Source organism: Aethalodelphis obliquidens, unplaced genomic scaffold (genome assembly GCF_003676395.1).
Source record: "Aethalodelphis obliquidens isolate GAN/ISIS:26980383/991018 unplaced genomic scaffold, ASM367639v1 scaffold7, whole genome shotgun sequence".
In the NCBI taxonomy this organism is placed as follows: domain Eukaryota; kingdom Metazoa; phylum Chordata; class Mammalia; order Artiodactyla; family Delphinidae; genus Aethalodelphis; species Aethalodelphis obliquidens.
Genome location: NW_020837951.1, coordinates 54,686,965 through 54,705,257, shown reverse-complemented (window position 1 = coordinate 54,705,257; position 18,293 = coordinate 54,686,965). Strand labels below are relative to the sequence as shown.

Genomic DNA, 18,293 nt, shown 5'->3' with positions numbered 1-18,293 from the left:
ACTTGCTCCAGTCTGACTTAATTTAGGCCCTGCTTAATTTCTTTCAGACTCGGGGTACGTGGGGCCTGTTCTTATTGGTTTGGTTGGTTTACATCCTTGAAGAAGTTAAGGCCAGGAGCAGACCAAGAGAAGCCACCAGTGGGGTTTTCTCTTGTTTTAAGACAACTAATAAAGGCAGTGACAAAGCATGGTCCAGGCTGTTCTGCCAAGATCTGGAAATTAGCACAGTGTGATCCACCTCCAGTTCAGCCGTTAAAGGGCAGCCCTCCTCCCTGCTGCTCTCTTATCTCTGAACCCCATCTTTCCCTGCACGTGGGAGAGAAGCCAATTTTAACCAACTGAAACCCAGGCTCTCAGCAGAAATCCACTGGCTCAAATGATGTTTCTGTTTCTTCCCTCGAGTCTGACATACCCACTCAGGACGGTGGCCATGTAAAGGCCCAGCTTGCGGAATATTTCCCAGTCTTCGACTTCTATGATCTTCCCGGCAATCAGGAACAAAATACCAACCGGCATGTAGCTAGAAAGTAAACATAAGAAAGACTCACTTCTGTCATCAAGTATTTTCTCAGGGTGGGAATGCTGGGGAAGAAACAAGCCAGGGCATGCACCTGGGCTTGGCACGTGCCCTCAGCTGGGAGTCCACAGTGAAGCTAAGGTCTCATTTTCAGCCCTGCTGGACCACATTGGCACCAGGTTTCAGCACCCCTGTGCACCTTAACTTCTACCCACCTAAGCTACTGTAAGGGGTGCACTTGGTTAGAAGGTGTGGCTAAATTGGTACATACCCCATGCCTTGCTTCTGGTACACAAACACCCTGCCTACTGTCACATCTGCAGATCTCTCCTTAGCTTGACCGTCCAAATATGGCCACTAGGCTCTTTCTGGACATGGTTGTCTTGTTTCCCAGGTAGTGGTATCAGCAACAGAGCAGTAGAACTAGTCGTGCAACTCGTCATAATAGCTCTGTTTGTGGAGCTGTCATTACGTGCTTTGTGTTGGGTTAAGAATTTTACATGCACCATTTCACTTAATGTACTTCTCCCAGCTCTAGCGGCAGACGTTATTATCCTTTTTTACATATGATGAAGCTGAGGTTCAGCAGGATTAAGTGACTGAAATGTCACTGTCAATGTCTATACTTTGAACCAACTTGCTATGAGATAAGCGGGGCAGAGGTCTCCTAGGAAAGGTGGACTTTTTGGCATCTCTAGGGACAGGGCAGATACTCAGGTGGTGCCACTGCTATGCTCACCAATGGCAGCTTTTATTTGGATGCGTTAGGGCCCATGTCGTACCAACTGTAAATATTCTGAATATCCCTTCTGCCTGGGGCCTGGGAAGGAAAGCACCTTGTGTTCTGATGTGCAGGAAACTCTTTCAAATCACTCCTTTAAGAGTTATTTCTTACATAAATGTTGCGTGGTTGCAAGATGATCAAGGACTTTGGTAGAAAAGACAATAGCTGACATCTAGACTTTTGTTAGTGACCTAAGTCCTAAGTAATACATGGAATTATTTAATACTCCAGTGTCTGGATACCCTCTTCTAAGGTGAGGTCAACTGAGAAACATAAATCTCTTCAGGCTAATTTTGAAGGGTCAGGGGAAGCAAGATGGCATTAACCGGCATGTGCTCACCACATAATGATTTGAACGATTTTCATGGTTGCATCACTCAGAGCATTGAAGAAATCCACCAGAATCTGTCCCCTTTCTCCCATTTTTCCAATGACAATTCCAAAGACGAGGCAAAAGACAATCAAGCCCAGGACATTTATGCCGTCTGAATACATGCCTATGACTTTGTATTCCTTTGTTCTGTTCTGTGGATCAAAACCAAGAAAATACATTGATGCATGAGTACAATCTTGTTAGAATGCATAGACCCTGAAACAGAAAGATATGACAGCCAAACAAACCAGTGGCTCTAGCAAGAACTCTGGATCAACAACTCTGGGAAACATAATTAAAAACACAAACACCTACGCGTGGGTCAAATTTTACTGCCCCCCACCCTCTGCCACTGAAGTTTAAAGTGTGTCTTTTTTCCCTTCTTTCAACAAATCGTATTTGAATATTTCTTTTGAAGATTTCTTATTCTGGGGTGTTTTAAATTTTTAATAAGAACTTTAGAATCAAGGCACTTTTCAGGGTTATTTTAACTACTAGTTACATTTGGAGTCCGCATAAAAAAGATACAGATTAATAATGCAGGAAGCTCAAAATATTTACCAGTGTGGACATTTTTAGGACACTTTACTATCTGTTTTATCCTGATAATGAACACAGGAATATTCTTTTCTGCCTCTAATCCTGGATGACCAATAGGATTTTAGAGACATAAAAATTAACCAGACATATACTACTGTGAACCATGTCTTTGTTTTATGCTGGGTAAGAAGAGCATGAGATATACCGAGAGATAACTCAATCTGCGTTGTGCAGCTGAGATTTACTGAGAGATTTCACAGGGAGATAACGTATTCTGAGTGGTGCAAACCAGGTTTACAAAGAATTACGTGGACGAGCCACTGGGGTACCGATTATTTCTTACTTATGATCTGACATGATCAAACATATTTATTGAGCAGTTAGTGTGCTAACTGCATTGGCTACAGCATAAAGTCTTAAAATGCAGCTGGACAGACAAGACTAACTGTGAGAAACAGGAGCCAATGATAGCAAGGTGGTGTGTAATTAGCTGCACAGCCAAGCTATGAGTTACAGACATCATATGGAGACTGGGGACATGAATGAGGGCTGTGAGGTTAGGGAAAGCTAGGCCTGAGCAGTAGGCAGCCAGGAGATGAAAGCACAGTCCAGAAAAATGTAAGGAAGGCAGAAGTCATCACGCACCAGGTCCCTGTACCCTGCTTGAATAATTCCTACTCATCCTTGATGGACCCCACACTAATTTAAACCTCCCTGCTGAATGCCCCAGAGTACCCTATTCTTCCCTGTTTTAATATTCATCACTCTTCACATGAGGGCATATGTCACATCTGTCTTTTCTCTACTGTAATCCCAATGCCCAGCAGGGCTTGGCTCATGGAGGGTGCTCAGAAAATCTTTATGGAACCATATCAAAAAGCAGGAATAGAAACTAATTGAGGAGGTGGATCTGGATAGAATAGATTGGGCTCACCAAGAAATAAGCTGGGAAACCAGGGAGGAGCTAGGTCATGGAGGGCTTTCTGTAGGAAGAAAGAGGGAGCTAACTGTGGCCTACTTAACCTGAACTCTTAAGTCTACTGAGTATTTCTTTTCTCCTTAAATCTTTCCTTTCTGTGTGAAGGCACAGTACCTTCAGGAGCGATCTACAGGGCTACAGATATACTACTTTAGGCCCACACGATCTAATCTCCAATGCTGAAATCCCCAAAGTTCTCAAAGCCTGTTGATTTCATTGATAAATTTATGGCAAACTCTTGGTGGCAAAACCTATCCCGAACTGAGATGAGGCTACATATAGCCTATTTTTCTTACTTGGTAGAACATTCACAAGTTAGTTGCAGAAATACTGATGTGCTTGATTCTAGAATGTTATTGTCAATTCCACTTAAGGATGTTGTATAACATATAGTACATACACCACCTGGACCTTCTAAAGTGAAAAGCTCTGAACTCAGTATCAAATATGGGCAAAGAGTTTCAGATAAGGAACTGTAGGCCTACAGTTTAAGTAGTCTTGCAAATCTAACATAGTTCCCAGAGGTGCCCAACTCAAGTCTGGGTGGCAGAGATACAGAAGTGAGAGGGCTCATTCTTTTCTCTGCGTGGTTCAGTTGCTTCTCATTATTCTCAGAAGTTACACTCTATAAAGTGGCTGCGAACACTGAATTAGTGAATATTGAATCAATGTTCCTAGGGGAAATATAGGATTAGGTTTCTGGGAATCAACAGTCACAACATTTTTGCCAAATAATCAACATAAAACCTTGTTTTCTCTGTGTTTCAGTTCAAAGACACCTTATTTAATATATATTATTTAGTTGTTAACATTGAACTCACAGCCAACACACTTTAACTCATGTCTGAATTAAACTTACCTAACACATGTATTTTCCCATATGGCATATCAGCCTGCCTGCCTTTGGGAAAACTAACTAGACAGCACTGCAGCATGATGCTTGGGGGACATTTCAAACGGCGAAATCACCAAGACAGAGTACAAAAATGTGAAAAATGTGGCATAAACACACCGCAAAAAGGACACTTATTTACCGTGTAAGAGCTGAACCAAGAAGGCTGAGCGTAGCCTTGTTCAGCCTCAGCGGGGAACATGTGCATTGGGCAACTTAAAACTTTCACCACTCTTTGTGTGTCTGTGAATGTGAGTAGGTGAATTCACAAACGCGGGATCTGCGAACAATGAGGATCTACTTATTTCCATCTCCTGCTCACTCATGGCTCGGCCCCTGCCTACCAGGGAAGGGAGCAAACAACAGGATGGAAATGGTACCTTGGAAATAGCAGTTGTCATGATGGCTGTGACAGACACCTCCGTCCTGTTTGTCCCTGGCTCATCGGGACGTCTCACTTCTTCACGTGTGGTTTTGTACTGCACGTTGGAGGGGAAAAAAGGTCAAAGAAACAAACAAAAAGATTTTTTTTTTTAAGCTTCTGAGGCTAAAGGAGTATTACTTTGACCAGACAAGTGTCACTGAAAGGTTCCACCTCCGAGGCCTCTGTTGGCTTCAGGTTTGGACGGTACCTCCCATGAGGCTTTGGAAGCAAAAATGGAATTGAGAAATCCAACCTCCTGACCTCCACAGCCACCATTCAATGGTGTCAAAATGCTCTCTAACTTCTGTAATAAGGGACCAGTTAATGGAGCAATAATGTGAAAGAAAGCATGGGTTTTATTTGTAGTTGCTTTACCAGACAGACTCTATAGGAATCCTATGAATCATTTTTGTTTCTGTTTATTTATTTATTCATTTATTATTTTTAATCTGGAAAAACAAAACCTCATCATTTGGATAAATGTAGTCACCATGACTTTAACAAACATCAAGAACTATATGGTTGTTCCAAAGTCAATAGTCCCTTTAGGGCTATTACGTGAGTGAGATTTCTGTTGAATTTCTTCAGCCCTGTTTGATTCTGCTGGACTTCAGCAGAGATGTTTAAGAAAGAGCTAGTATATCATCACGCCAGGCATAAATGTCACTCCTACGAGGCTCTGCCAACACCAGGAACCTTACAAATGACCACTGTGGCTGAATTGCAAAGGCACCCCCTAAATAGAGGTGGTTCTGTACCTCTTGGAGGTCGGCAGGGAGCAATGTAATTGCCATTTTTATTGGTCTACACAGAGGTCTGTGTTCCTGTAATTATGTAAATGAATTCAGCAGCTTGTGATAGACTCAGCTGTCTTAAAGTGCATAGATAAACAAGAGAAAAAGCCTTAAAGGAAATGGAGTGAAGAGATTGTTAAACTTCCTAAAGGAAAAAAATCTTGGCTTTGTTATATTGCTCTGTAGAGTGCCAGCAATGGGCATGTAAAGATGAAAGAAAAGACCAAATGCCAGGAACACTAACCACCCATGTGGGTCAGATACTGATTTCCCACCATGGGAAGGAAAGGAAAGAAGCGGTGGAGGGCTACTTTTCTAACTGCATTATATCTGTAGATAGTCTAAGTTTCTTCACAAATATAATGTGGTTCTCCAAAAATAGGTACTAGAAGCCACATTTTAAAACACTCATTATTTGACAGGTTCCTGACTTGCTCCAGTTGAGCCCTTTTGGAAGAAAGAAAAAAAAGCCTAAGGGAAAACGGAGGAGCTACAACAGGCATGTCACTGTGCCTGGAAATACTAGGGTTACGAAATAGGTTACCTGATATTCCTCCATTCACAGGTGCATTTCCTGTCATTTTTGACGGGCTAATTCCATTTCTTGGGTCATAGCAGGAAAAAAATCTTAATTGGCAAGAGGGAAGAGGGGAGCAACTTGAGGGCAAAAGTCATTATTCTTACCTGCTGAAAACAGGCTTGGACGAGGTTCTCAGGGAACATATTCCTGTTGGAGATAGGACAAGCAGTATTACATTAAGGCAAAAGTGTTTTGTTTCGTTTTTGCGGTACGCTGGCCTCTCACTGTTGTGGCCTCTCCCGTTGCGGAGCACAGGCTCCGGACGCGTAGGCTCAGCGGCCATGGCTCACGGGCCCAGCCGCTCTGCAGCATGTGGGACCTTCCCGGACCGGGGCACGAACCCGTGTCCCCTGCATCAGCAGGCGGACTCTCAACCACTGCACCACCAGGGAAGCCCAAGGCAAAAGTGTTTTGTTTTGTTTTTTTGGGGTTTTTTTGTCATACCCAATACTTTGATGGAAATGATTATGCGATAGAATTAGTACTCTGGTTTCTCTTCTGGCCTCTCCTTTACATAATACTTCCTTGTATTAAGACTTATTTTTCCCTGCTGAGCTTCAACCAGGGATAGATAGAAAGCTCTCCTAACCACCTGTCATGCTTAACTGATTCACCGAGTAGCTGACATGCCTGCTGTCCTTGGTGAAATTCACACTGGCAGGTAGACATGCACAGTTAAGAGACTTCTTTAATATTTTCCACATTTCTGTTTTCATTGATAATGAGAGTCCACTGCACTTGTTCCCAAATTCTTTATGCCAGTTGCAAATAATCATTATTGAATTAAAAATTATGTAAATCAATGCATTATAAGTGTGAAAAGGAAGGAGCAGTTTCCGTAAAAACTAAGCTGGGGGCTTCCCTGGTGGCGCAGTGGTTGAGAGTCCGCCTGCCGATGAAGGGGACACGGGTTCGTGCCCCGGTCTGGGAGGATCCCACATGCCGCGGAGCGGCTAGGCCTGTGAGCCATGGCCGCTGGGCCTGTGCGTCCAGAGTCTGTGCTCCGCCAATGGGAGAGGCCACAGCAGTGAGAGGCCCACGTGCTGCAAAAAAAAAAAAACTAAGCTGGAATGCCTGGAAACTCAATCGAGGCAAGTGAGTAAAACTTCTGTGGTTGCATTAGGTAAGGAAAGACAATTGAAATAAAAAACAACCGGAAGAACTCGGCACTCAGCTTTCTTTGCTATTTCTAAGGGTTTTGTTTCTCCACTTCATGGAAACTGAATCTGGAAATTGCAGATGATGCGTTTATAAAGGCAGCCTAGGCAACAGGAATATGAAAAATCAACTGACACACTCTAAAAGAAGACCTTGGCCCGACATAAAAAAATTGGCAAATAAATGCATTTAAGTTTTAAGTGTAAACAAAATATGTAATGCATATTTACGATTCTCTGCTTTAAATGCTGTTTTTTTTTTTAATTAACTGACCAATCTCCAGCCCTGATTGCTTCAGATAAGAGGGTTTCTCCTGTACAATTAAAAAATGTATTTCTTCAAGTATGCTTCAGAACTGACCACCTAACACAGCCCGGCATCTTAACGCAACAAGTATACTTTAGGCATCTCTGTCCATCCTAAACCCTGACAGAGAACGCTGTTCCTTCCATTCCCTCTCGGAACCATGACGTGGTAAGCATGACTGGCTGTGTAATTTGCAGGGTCCAGGGCAAAATGAACATGTATAATATTCAAAAATTATTAAAAATTTCAAGACAGCAACAGCAGAGCATTAAACCAAGTATGGGGCCCTGTGCGACCACATAGGTCGCATGCCTATGAAGCCACCCTGCTGGCCAGACACTCACCTGATCAGGTCTAACATGGCATCCACTGAACTGACTTCAGGGCTGCTGCCTGTCCTGTCAATTTCATTCACTTTCTGGGTGACACCAGGCTTGATGCTCACCACCAGCACGATACCTATGACCAAAGATAGCACCCACAGAGCATTAAGAACCTCCCAGGGCACCTGACACCCCTCGTGGATCCATTTTAGAAGCAATAGGCCTGGTGGTACTGGGCAATACTGGGATGGGGACCCTGAGGTCCAGCCAAAACGACAAGCCTCAGTGGGGACCTCAGCAGTTGCCTTTATTACTTTTCCAACTAAATGAAGCAGAAAGAACTCTTCATGTGTGTTTTTAAAAAATGAAGGGGCTGCATTCCAGAACTGCTTCTGGAAACACCTGCTGACGAGAATCCTCTTTTTTTCTTTTCTTTAGCTTATGAGATCAGCCTAGGCAGGGGTTAGGGTGACAATAATTCATTTTCCAACTCAGGGCACTCACCCAACATCTTTCTGTAACTTTTACCCACAGTTGCTGCTTATTTTTCTGAGGCTCATACAGAATAAGCCTTATCTTCCTTTCATATCACAAGCCTTCAAATATCTGGAAAGCTGTTGTGTAACCCACAAAAGGATGTGGGTTAGGAAGTGTTGTTCCGTGTGACTCTTAGGGGGTGGAATGAGGACAGGAGTTCCAAGGAGAGATAGTTCTTCTCATTGTAAAGAAGAAATGTCTAAACAGAGAGCATCTGAAAGCCCCATTTTGGCCTCTGGAGGTAATGGGTTCCTCTTGAGGTGTTCAAGCAGAGGTGGGAGGTTTTAGGAAAGACCAGGTTGTTTGACTGGAGGGGAGTGAAGGAGAAAAGGCCCCATGCCCTTTATCACTCTTCCCAAGGAGAAATGCTAGTCCAAGGGGGCGGGACTTAAGGATGCTGAATGGGTCAGTTTTGCTAATGGGAGGAGTCACTGGGCAATAGAGGGGCAATGAATGGGTGTGGTCCACGCTTCCGTCTCAGGGTTGCAGAAAATAGATAAGCCCAGCTTTGTTCTTTGCGTTGGCCTCCCTCAGGAATCTCATGAGGAGATGTAGCTTTGAGTTAAGGCGGGGTTCAGGCCCTCCTAAGTCCCCTGGACTAATACCCCTAAAATGTCACCACATCTTCATCACCTTTTATCAGTTCATTAAAGCAGAGCTGCAAGGGTCAAACTGGCTGCAACATCTGAGTACACTCCTCTCTTCCCACTCCGGGCATCCTTCTTAAGATGTTACGCTAGGTCCCGAAGGATGGACCATACTTTTTTCACAAAAGAGTGCCAAAGGTGTAAGAGCAACCATATTCCCTCATTAGAACATTCTCCCTCTTTCAAGTAGAATTTATACTTGGCAAGACTCTGTTAGCTCTGGCTACTACATGAAATTTGAAATGTAATGAAATGCTGTCTTTCTGGAAATACTTTATAATTATACTCAAAGCCACTATTATAGACTAATTATCAAGTTTAAAGATTATATTAGCTCTTGGCTTCATTTCTTTCTACCTGATAAGGTAGATATGGCACAGAACTGTCACCCTCTTTCTGTTTCTTACTAGAGACACTAATAAGCAGTACCACGGCTGAAATTCAGTCAGTATTATATTGTTCATATAAAATGTGCTGTGCTGACTTCAAGCCAAAAAGCTTCATAGTAGTTTGACAATTGTACTTTCTGATTTTAAAAAAGTGTGCATTTTTAAAAGCCAACTACTTTTAACTGGAAAGTCACAATTATACAGAAAAATAAGGATCCAGAAATAAATTTTACCTAAAATTACAGCAATGACAGTGGTACAGAAATAATACACGACAGCACGTAGACCGATTTTTCCAGATATGTTGGAATCCAGTGCAGCAACACCTGAAAAGGGGGGAGAAATCAAATTATATTACTCAAAAAAATTTCCAGGACTGGTGGTGATTCAATCCTCAAGGTGTGAAAAAAAGAGGTGAGAGCTGTGTCTGCATCTGCTAGGCCTATCTCACACATTTTGTTTGAATAACTGCAATGGGCAAAAGAACCACTTCAACATTCCAAATGCAGAATTAAGAGACAGAAGCCTAGTGGGAGGCAAGTTCCCCTCTGGCTAATCCCCACTGCTTTAGCCCATAGTGAGTGCTGTGTCTTTGGCTGCTCTTGGGGGCGGGTCATGAGACAGTAAAAGGAGTCCCCCCTTCTGCATCCGCTCTAAGACCTTTATCAAGATTTGTACATTCTATCACTCAACATTCTTTTGGGATTCAGTATCAAGGAAAAGTTTACCTTGAAGAACTGAGAAAGTTCTTTCATCACATAGTAAAAACCATGTAACTCATGATTGTTTCCCTTTCTGCCTTTTTTTGTCAGGAATCTCAGAGTCAACTAAAAAAATAACTTTTACATGTGATTATAATATATATGTTCATTGTAATTATCTGAAGAAAAGAAAAAACATAAAGATGAAAACAAAAATCATTTCATGTCATCAGCTGTAGTCAATATTCTGGTGAATTTTATCCCCATATTTTTTTCTCAATTTTTTGTAAACATGGCTGAGATAATTTGATAGTTTTTAATCCTTTCTCTTCTAAATACTGTATTATAAGCATCTTTTCTTATTGTTACAAATTCACCCCGCAGATAATTTTAAAGGCTACATAATCTTCTGTCATGTGGCTGTACCACAGGTATTTAATCATCTACTTAATGATGGATCTTTAGACAATCTCAGGGCCAAATTCAATAATAAATCACAGTAATTTCATTATCCATCCTGGCTAGCAAATTTCCTTCTTTTCATGATTTTTAAATTGCTTTTATGTTTACAACCTTATTCTGTATGGCTTTGATTGTGAGACTCCTTACAATCCCAGTTGGAGTTGGGATATAAATAAAAATTTCCGAGGGCACAGGTAATCAAAGAGACTTAGGACCACATTGTTAGATCTAGTTTCAGATGGTCTTTGGCTGCCAGTAAAATGACTGAATGTTACCTGACTTGAAATGGTTGTGTAGAGTGCCAAGGATAGCTGTAGAGGTGGAAGGCACACATCCCTCCTTGCTAGAAACCTCTGTGTTCCATCAAAGATGCTCATATAAATGGAATCAAATGATGCATCTCTCTAACTGGACTGCTTCTACGTGGGACACGAGGCAGGTTCAGAAGCGACCAAGTCATCTTTCAGCAAACCGTCATTTGAAGGTTTCAGACTACCCTGTCCGACTTCCAAAATGAGAATCACATTTTGAATCAAACCATCACCACAGAAAGTGATTTTTGAGTCTTCAACACACGAGTTGTTCCATAACTGTTTGCAAAACCTGAAGTACAGGGTAGCAGGAAAAACGAAGAGGTTGTCATGAGACAACCCGGAGGAAAAGGTCGTAAACCTGCAGGCTATCAGCAAGCACAAGTAGCTTTTATATTCACTCCTCATGCTATAAAAGGCCTATCCATTTTTTTTAAGTGACTAGGGGATTATGCTCCTCAAATATAATCGTACATAGTTGACGTACAGGAAAAATCTGTAAGGAAGCTATGATGATGATGATGACAGAAAAAGTCATCTCTCACTCTAAACACGCCATTCCTCTGGCTGTTGATTGCTCCTTATGAAGTTAATATTTTGAGAGAAGGGGCTCTGGCCTCTAGCAGTCACCCCAGGATGTTGTTAAGGGCTCATTAACCAACCTCCGGAGCAAGATTGTGCAGTTACCATATGATGGGTATACTGCAGCAGTCACATACTAGAATAACCTGGATGATAGATCCTATTCTCTTTCTTTGGGAAAAAGAATGTGGTAGGCTGAGCAGACTTTCTTTTCCTAATGTTAAGACAATTAAAAACAATAATTCTACAAGAAACAATAACAAAAAAAAATTAAGAGACACTGAAGGCTGCAACTCAGAAACCAATGAACTATCTCATATTTAGCTTTGGTCTCTTAAAAAAGAGCAAACAATAATGCAAATATATAAGCTTGCTAAGTGTATTATTTGATTATAAAATGTTCCTATTCCATTTTTGAGCTCCATACATTATTTTGATAAACAATTATAATTATTATTCATAACAATAATGGTGGGTTAAAAAAAAGAAAATCACCAACTTAACAGCACTCCAAGTAACCGGTACAAACACCTGTATCCCTGATCTAACAGAAGATGTATTTTCAGATATATTGTCCTTTGTCAGACATCCAATTTAAGCATCTCCCAGTCCCTAAGGCGCTGACAAGTGACAGGCTCACAGGGTGGCTGCAGAACTGCTCTCAGGTATGTGTTTCATGCCCCCCCCGCCCCGCTCAGGATTTTCTTCCAGCAGTGAAACGAATTAAAGCTATGTGGGTAATTGTTTCCAGCATATATGGATATGTCTTAATTTGTCTTAATGATTTGGTCATGGGCTGGTGCCTCTGCTTTTATTCCAGATCCCAGCTGGCAATAAAAGGCTTCATAATAATGAGATTCTTGGTGGAAATATTTTAAACAAATACAGCCTCCAAAGCAGTCAGCCAGCTCCTCTCTGCTGGAGTACAGCAACTCTCTTGTAGTTACTTTCAGGAAGAGCTTTGTTCCCCATTTCTCAAATCTACCTAGGTCCTACAGTTCTCTTGGATATATCAGAAGTGTATTCAAATCAACAGTCATACTTCCCCACCTCTCTAGAGTTACCACTCTAACTTTCTAGCCACCACTGATTGGGGGCAGCATTCGCACTCAAATCCAGGTTCTCAACAATTTTTAACAGTGTTGAGGATGAGGGGTGGGTGACTGCCATAAAGGGAGGGAACGTATGCAGGGAAACAGCCTAATATTTGAAAACCTTTATAACAGGAACATTACTGAACTTAACATGAATATAAAATGTCTGGATGGGTGGTCTAAACACCCCACCTGCCAGTAATAATGATAATAAAAATGAAAATGTTAATAGACACTGTGTATTGAGCAATGACAGCATGTTAAGTGCATCATCTCCTTTTATGCTTACTGTATAACCCCGTGAGCTAGGCCTTATTACTCCCATTTTACAGAGAAGGCTGTGGCTCAGAAAGGCTAAGTGACATGCCAAGGTCCTACAGCTGGTGAGGGGTGGAGCTGGATCCCAACCCAGGTTTGACCCCAAGGGCCAGATCTTAACCACTATGTCATACTGGGTCTATCCACGTGCTACAAAATTCTAGACCAGCACTGCCCGTAGAACTTCCTGTGATGATAGAAATGTTCTTGGTTTGTGCTGTCCATTGCAGTAGCCCCAGCTACACATGGCTAGTGAGCACTTGCAATGTGGCTAGTGTGACTGAGGAACTGATTTTAAATTCTGCTTAATTTTAATCACAATATAAATAGCCAGATGTGGCTAATGGCTACCATACTGGACATCAGCATAATCTCTAGACCTTACCAGAATGTCCAGCATTTAGTGGGTGCTCAGCAATGTTGAATGAATAAACTCAGGCTTAAATATGTTACAAAATTCAGTGCAGGGCTTCCCTGGTGGCACAGTGGTTAAGAATCCGCCTGCCAATGCAGGGGACACAGGCTCAAGCCCTGGTCCGGAAAGACCCCCATATGCTGCGGAGCAACTAAGCCTGTGCGCCACAACTACTGAGCCCGTGTGCCACAACTACTGAAGCCCATGCGCCTAGAGCCCGTGCTCCACAACAAGAGAAGCCATTGCAATGAGAAACCCGCGCACCGCAACAAAGAGTAGCCCCCGCTCGCCGCAACTAGAGAAAGCCTGCGTGCAGAAACGAAGACCCAATGCAGCCAAAAATAAATAAATAAATAAATGTATTAAAAAAAGAAATTCAGTGCAACCTGTACCTTGATAGCACAGGGGCGGTGGAGAGGATAATGGTAAACCTGATCAGCCATCATCTCTTGGTGTGCTTTTCCATCACCATGCTGACCATAGTGCTCTAAGGCCAGAGGCTTATTCTTTTCTGGATCCTCTGTGTATTAAATAAGATGCTTTACGAATTTTGTACTCGATGCTTTCCATGTGACAGAAAAAACTGCACTTCTTATTGGTATTCCTCTCCTTACAAAGGGAGCCCATTTCAAAGATCCACTCCTGTGTAAGAGATTAGGAACTTGGCAGGTCATCTTAAAAACCACTCATACAGGGCAGTTTGGTATGGTTCCCAGAGCGGCCAACAAAAATACTTTTCACCCATAACAGACCTCCATGTGAGAACATATTTAGCATCTTAGTGTTTTTCTTTTTTTTTCATTATTGTGTGCTCCACCCCACTCGCCCCTCCTCCAGTCTTAGATATTTTTTTCCTCATAGCCATCCCATGAAATTTTAATAGCACAAACTGTTCATCTGTTCACGTACTAAATGTATATAAGTGCTCTTTACATGAGAAGAGTAAGTCCCCCCTCCACCCTAGGAACCAGCTTTTGCTGCCTTGAGGCCATATTGCTCCTGTTGAGAACGTGTGGTCTAGCTCAATGGATGTTGTCCTGCAAATGGTAACTTAATCCAGACCTTGGACTCCGAAGACAGGGCTTTTCAAGTGCTCTCTTACATGTAGCTGGTGGCTACTGCAATGGACAGCAAAAATAGAGAACAATTCCATCATCACAGGAAGGTCTACTGGGCAGCACTGGACTAGATTTTGTAGCACATGCATGGGGCTAGTATGAGACAGTGGTTGAGAATATGGCCCCCTTGATAAAGGAGAATGGGGAGCTATTTATGAGTACAGAGTTTCAGTTTGCAAGATGAAGAGTTCTGGAGATGAGTGGTGGTGATGGTTATGCAACAATGTGAATGTACTTAATGCCACTGAATTATACACTAAAAAATGGTTAAGATGGTAAATTTTAGGACTTCGCTAGCGGTCCAGTGGTTAAGACTCTGCGCTTCCAAAGCAGGGGGTGCAGGTTCGATCCCTGGTCGAGGAACTAAGATGCCATATGCCACAGGACATGGCCAAAAAAAAAAAAAAAAAAAAGGTAAATTTTATGTTATGTGTACTTTAACCACAATTAAAAATAATTTTAAAAATTTAAAACTCTTACAGGTGAAACATCACCATAGCATGGTGGGTTTTACTCTAAAGAGCCTCCTGGATTCCTGGCTTTCAGGCCACGCCTCATGCCTGGTGAAGTCTAGAGGACCGCCTCTCCTTACGGTCCACTCCCAAAACTCAATTCTTCTGGAAGCTAACACCTGCCCTTTAGCAACTGACAAATGAGAGGGAACTGTGCACTAATACACTGCAAAGCAGGTGCGACAGGATCTGCACAGAAATCAAAGGTAAGTGTTTGAAAGTTTATAGCAATTGAACAGAATTTTATGTCTGTTGAATGTAATAATAAAAAGTCGGGCAAGTGTTTTGTGTGTCTTTGTTTTTTATATCTTCTTCCTAGTAATTCATTTCTATTATAGTTTACAAAGATTACTGATCCATGCAGATTGGAAATTTAAAAAACTGGATCTTTCCCACCCACTTTAAAAACTGGATGCTCTGTAAAGCACTGGTGCAGAGACCTGGTACCATGGGCTTTCAGAGGAGCCAGAGGTGTCACCAGGCTGAGGTGACCAGAAGCAACTCGCAGCAGGCAGCATCAAGATGTGCCGGATTCTGACAGAGATTCTTTGCTTGGCCACACTTTAGTCAGGCTTCTGAACCTTCTCTTAGGCCCATCTGTGTACTTCCTTGCAAAATACAGTTTTAGCAAGAACCCTGCTAAGTCAGTTTAGCCAGAACCCCCTACCCTTGATATCTGATCATCCTAGACATCTGATCAGGTCTCTTAATCCTCTACCATCTCCCAGATGATGTCTGATTACTCTGGCCTGTCTTCAACATCAATCTTATTGGGTCAGTTTAGCCAGAATCCCCCTTACCCCTGATGTTTTCTCTTAATAATTATCCATCCCGTGCCCCCCACCCCCGTTGCTCCTTGGCTATAAATTCCCATTTCCATGCTCTATTCAGAGTTGAGCCCAGTCTCTCTTCTCCACTGCAAAATCTCATTGTAGTGGTCCCTACACTTGTCTTTATGGTTCTAGGTCAAGTCTGCCTTACCATCTTTAACAAGTATCACCGAATTTCTTTTCTTTAACAAGTCCAGTTACCAGTGAGTCCAGGATTGTCCTTTAAAAACAGGGATAGTTTTAAGGCTGAGCTGTGGCCTAGAAACAGAGGTAGTCCTTGGAATTTAGGGGCACCTGCTAGCTCTTTAAGAAACCACACTTGTTTTTTCACCTCCGGAGGAGGCTTGGATGAGCTGGGGTGCTGGCTCCTGACCAAAGCAGTAACAATCTACTAGAATTTTTTTATGAAAACACTGCAAAGGAAGCGTGGGCTAAACAATAGTATGTTTTAAAGATAAACAACTGAGGGCAAAAGACTCCTCTGAGAGCTCTCTGATTAAGCTACCACCCACCTGAGAACAAAATTTCATGATGATCTCTCCCCACCTTGCCATTAAGGTATCAGAATTAACTGTTACTGGAAGATTTTTGGGTCTGGCATCTGATGGTGCTTCACAATTGTGAATGGACACATCATTCAAGAAACTCATTGCACTGGGGCATCCTCTTATCCAGAGGACTCCTGTCTCTCCATCACCAGCAGAGAGGCCACCGGCACATGGAGAAACAAGTATGGGCTTCGGTGGGACCCCCTGGGATCACATCTATAAAATGGAGGGTGTTTTTTTTTTTAATAAATTTATTTATTTTTGGTTGCGTTGGGTCTTTGTTGCTGTGCGCGGGCTTTCTCTAGTTGCGGCGAGTGGGGGTTACTCTTCGTTGCGTTGCGCAGGCTCCTTGTGGTGGCTTCTCTTGTTGTGGAGCACGGGCTCTAGGCACGTGGGCTTCAGTAGTTGCGGCACGCAGGCTCAGTAGTTGTGGCTCGTGGGCTCTAGAGTGCAGGCTCAGTAGTTGTGGCACCCGGGCTTAGTTCCTCCGCAGCATGTGGGGTCTTCCCGGACCAGGGCTCGAACCCGTGTCCCCTGCATTGGCAGGCGGATTTTTAACCACTGCACCACCAGGGAAGTCCCTAAAATGGAGGTTTTAAATGCCTCTACCTCGTAAAGTGTAATTGTGAGGAGCAAAGTGAACAACCCCATCTTGTACAGCCGTTTTAAGGGTCAGAAACAGTACCTATAGCATGCCTAGAACTTAAATTTTACTCAGTCAATAGCCTCCGTTATTATTGAATGAAATGATCAATATGAAATGTGTCACTGGGCACATGGAAGGCACTACACAAGTGTTAACTCGTTCGTTCCCTCACTCCTACCATAATCCTTCTGTATTCCTTCATCACATGGCCACTAAAGAGATCTTTTTAAAACATAAATCAGGCCATTTCACATGCAGGTATAAGCCTCTCGTTGCACTTAAGGTAAAATAGAAAACCTATGTATGGCTGCCTGCCCCCAGGCACCTCTTCCCAGGCTCTGGTGCCCAGGCAGCAGAAGGTTCCAGAATGGAGCCCGAGACTCTGCGTCAGTCCTAGGTGCTGCCCTTATGATCTGTGTAATCTTGGAAAATTGGCTGAATCTCTCTTCAATCTCCTGTTTCCTCATCTCTGAAGACAGAGAGGTAAGGTCCTACTTACTTTCATTGGGTTGCTATGAGGATAAAGAAGTAAGTTCATTCCCCAGAGAAAACAAGGCTGGCTATGCTCTCACTTTGTTGATTCAGGGGGGCCTGGATTAATACTCCTGGGATGTTAAAAGGGGGAAAGAGAAAAGGCAGAGGGGAGCATGCAAAATATATTTCTGTGCACACTTCACCTATGACATCTATTTTCCTTAGAGACATTAATAAAAAGAACTGCCTTGAAATAGGTTCTATCACCTCCCAGACTATTCTTTGAAGTTAAAAAAAAAAAAATGGTCCCCAGCAAATGAACTAAAGGCTCTCACTTGCAGCCTTTGTCAGCAGGTCCACATTTGATGTTCAAAACATCTGTCAAGAAGCAATGGGCTGGTCTCCTGGTTCTTCAGCAATCCAGGTGCTGTTTTAACTTTTTTTTTTTTTTTAATATCATAGAGGACAGTGGTATTTGTAGTTGGGCCAATTTTTCAGAAGATTGAATGAGCTTTTATAGGAGGCTTCTTGTTCAATAAGCATTAAACACACCTCAGAGGATCTAAGGAGCTCAGCCGCTCTCTTCAAAGTCCGTGCTTTGACATCAGGATAACTAACAACTCAGTGAGACTTTTTTGGCTTTCTACCGCAAGCTAATTATTACCGAGCTCTCTCTTTGCTTCTCCTTACCTTACAAAGCTGGTAGCTCAGGCATCTGGGTAGAGGCTGTTTGTATGCTGAGGAACTTAACACTGCTGGCAGAGCAAGCCTTTTCCTATTATTTTCATTTCCAGAATGAACGCATTGTGTGAACTCACCTGTGTGGGCTTGATTCTAATATTGACCCTGTAGCTTCTGATGCCAACGTTGGGACTGTCTAGAAACCTCTGATAGTATCAGACAAAAAAGAGTAAGTTAAGAAATTATATAGCTCTTCCAGGGCACTATGACATAGTATTATCATTATCCCTATTTTACAGTTGAGGACGCGTTAAGTAAATTGTTCAAGGTTTCACAGCTAGTAAATGGCAGAGCCAGG

The 18,293-nt window shown here is 42.6% G+C and overlaps 1 protein-coding gene across 1 annotated transcript in view; it reads right to left on the bottom strand.

The window, feature by feature from the left end:
* Nucleotides 1-18,293, bottom strand: part of SLC1A1 (solute carrier family 1 member 1) — a 62,653-nt gene that overhangs the window by 12,315 nt on the left and 32,045 nt on the right. Inside the window, exons 3-8 of the mRNA XM_027105793.1 lie at nt 9,477-9,569; nt 7,692-7,806; nt 5,988-6,030; nt 4,466-4,564; nt 1,642-1,826; nt 413-520 (exon numbers count right to left, since the gene is read on the bottom strand). Coding sequence (XP_026961594.1) covers nt 413-520; nt 1,642-1,826; nt 4,466-4,564; nt 5,988-6,030; nt 7,692-7,806; nt 9,477-9,569 — 643 coding nt within the window. The remainder of the gene's footprint in view (nt 1-412; nt 521-1,641; nt 1,827-4,465; nt 4,565-5,987; nt 6,031-7,691; nt 7,807-9,476; nt 9,570-18,293) is intronic.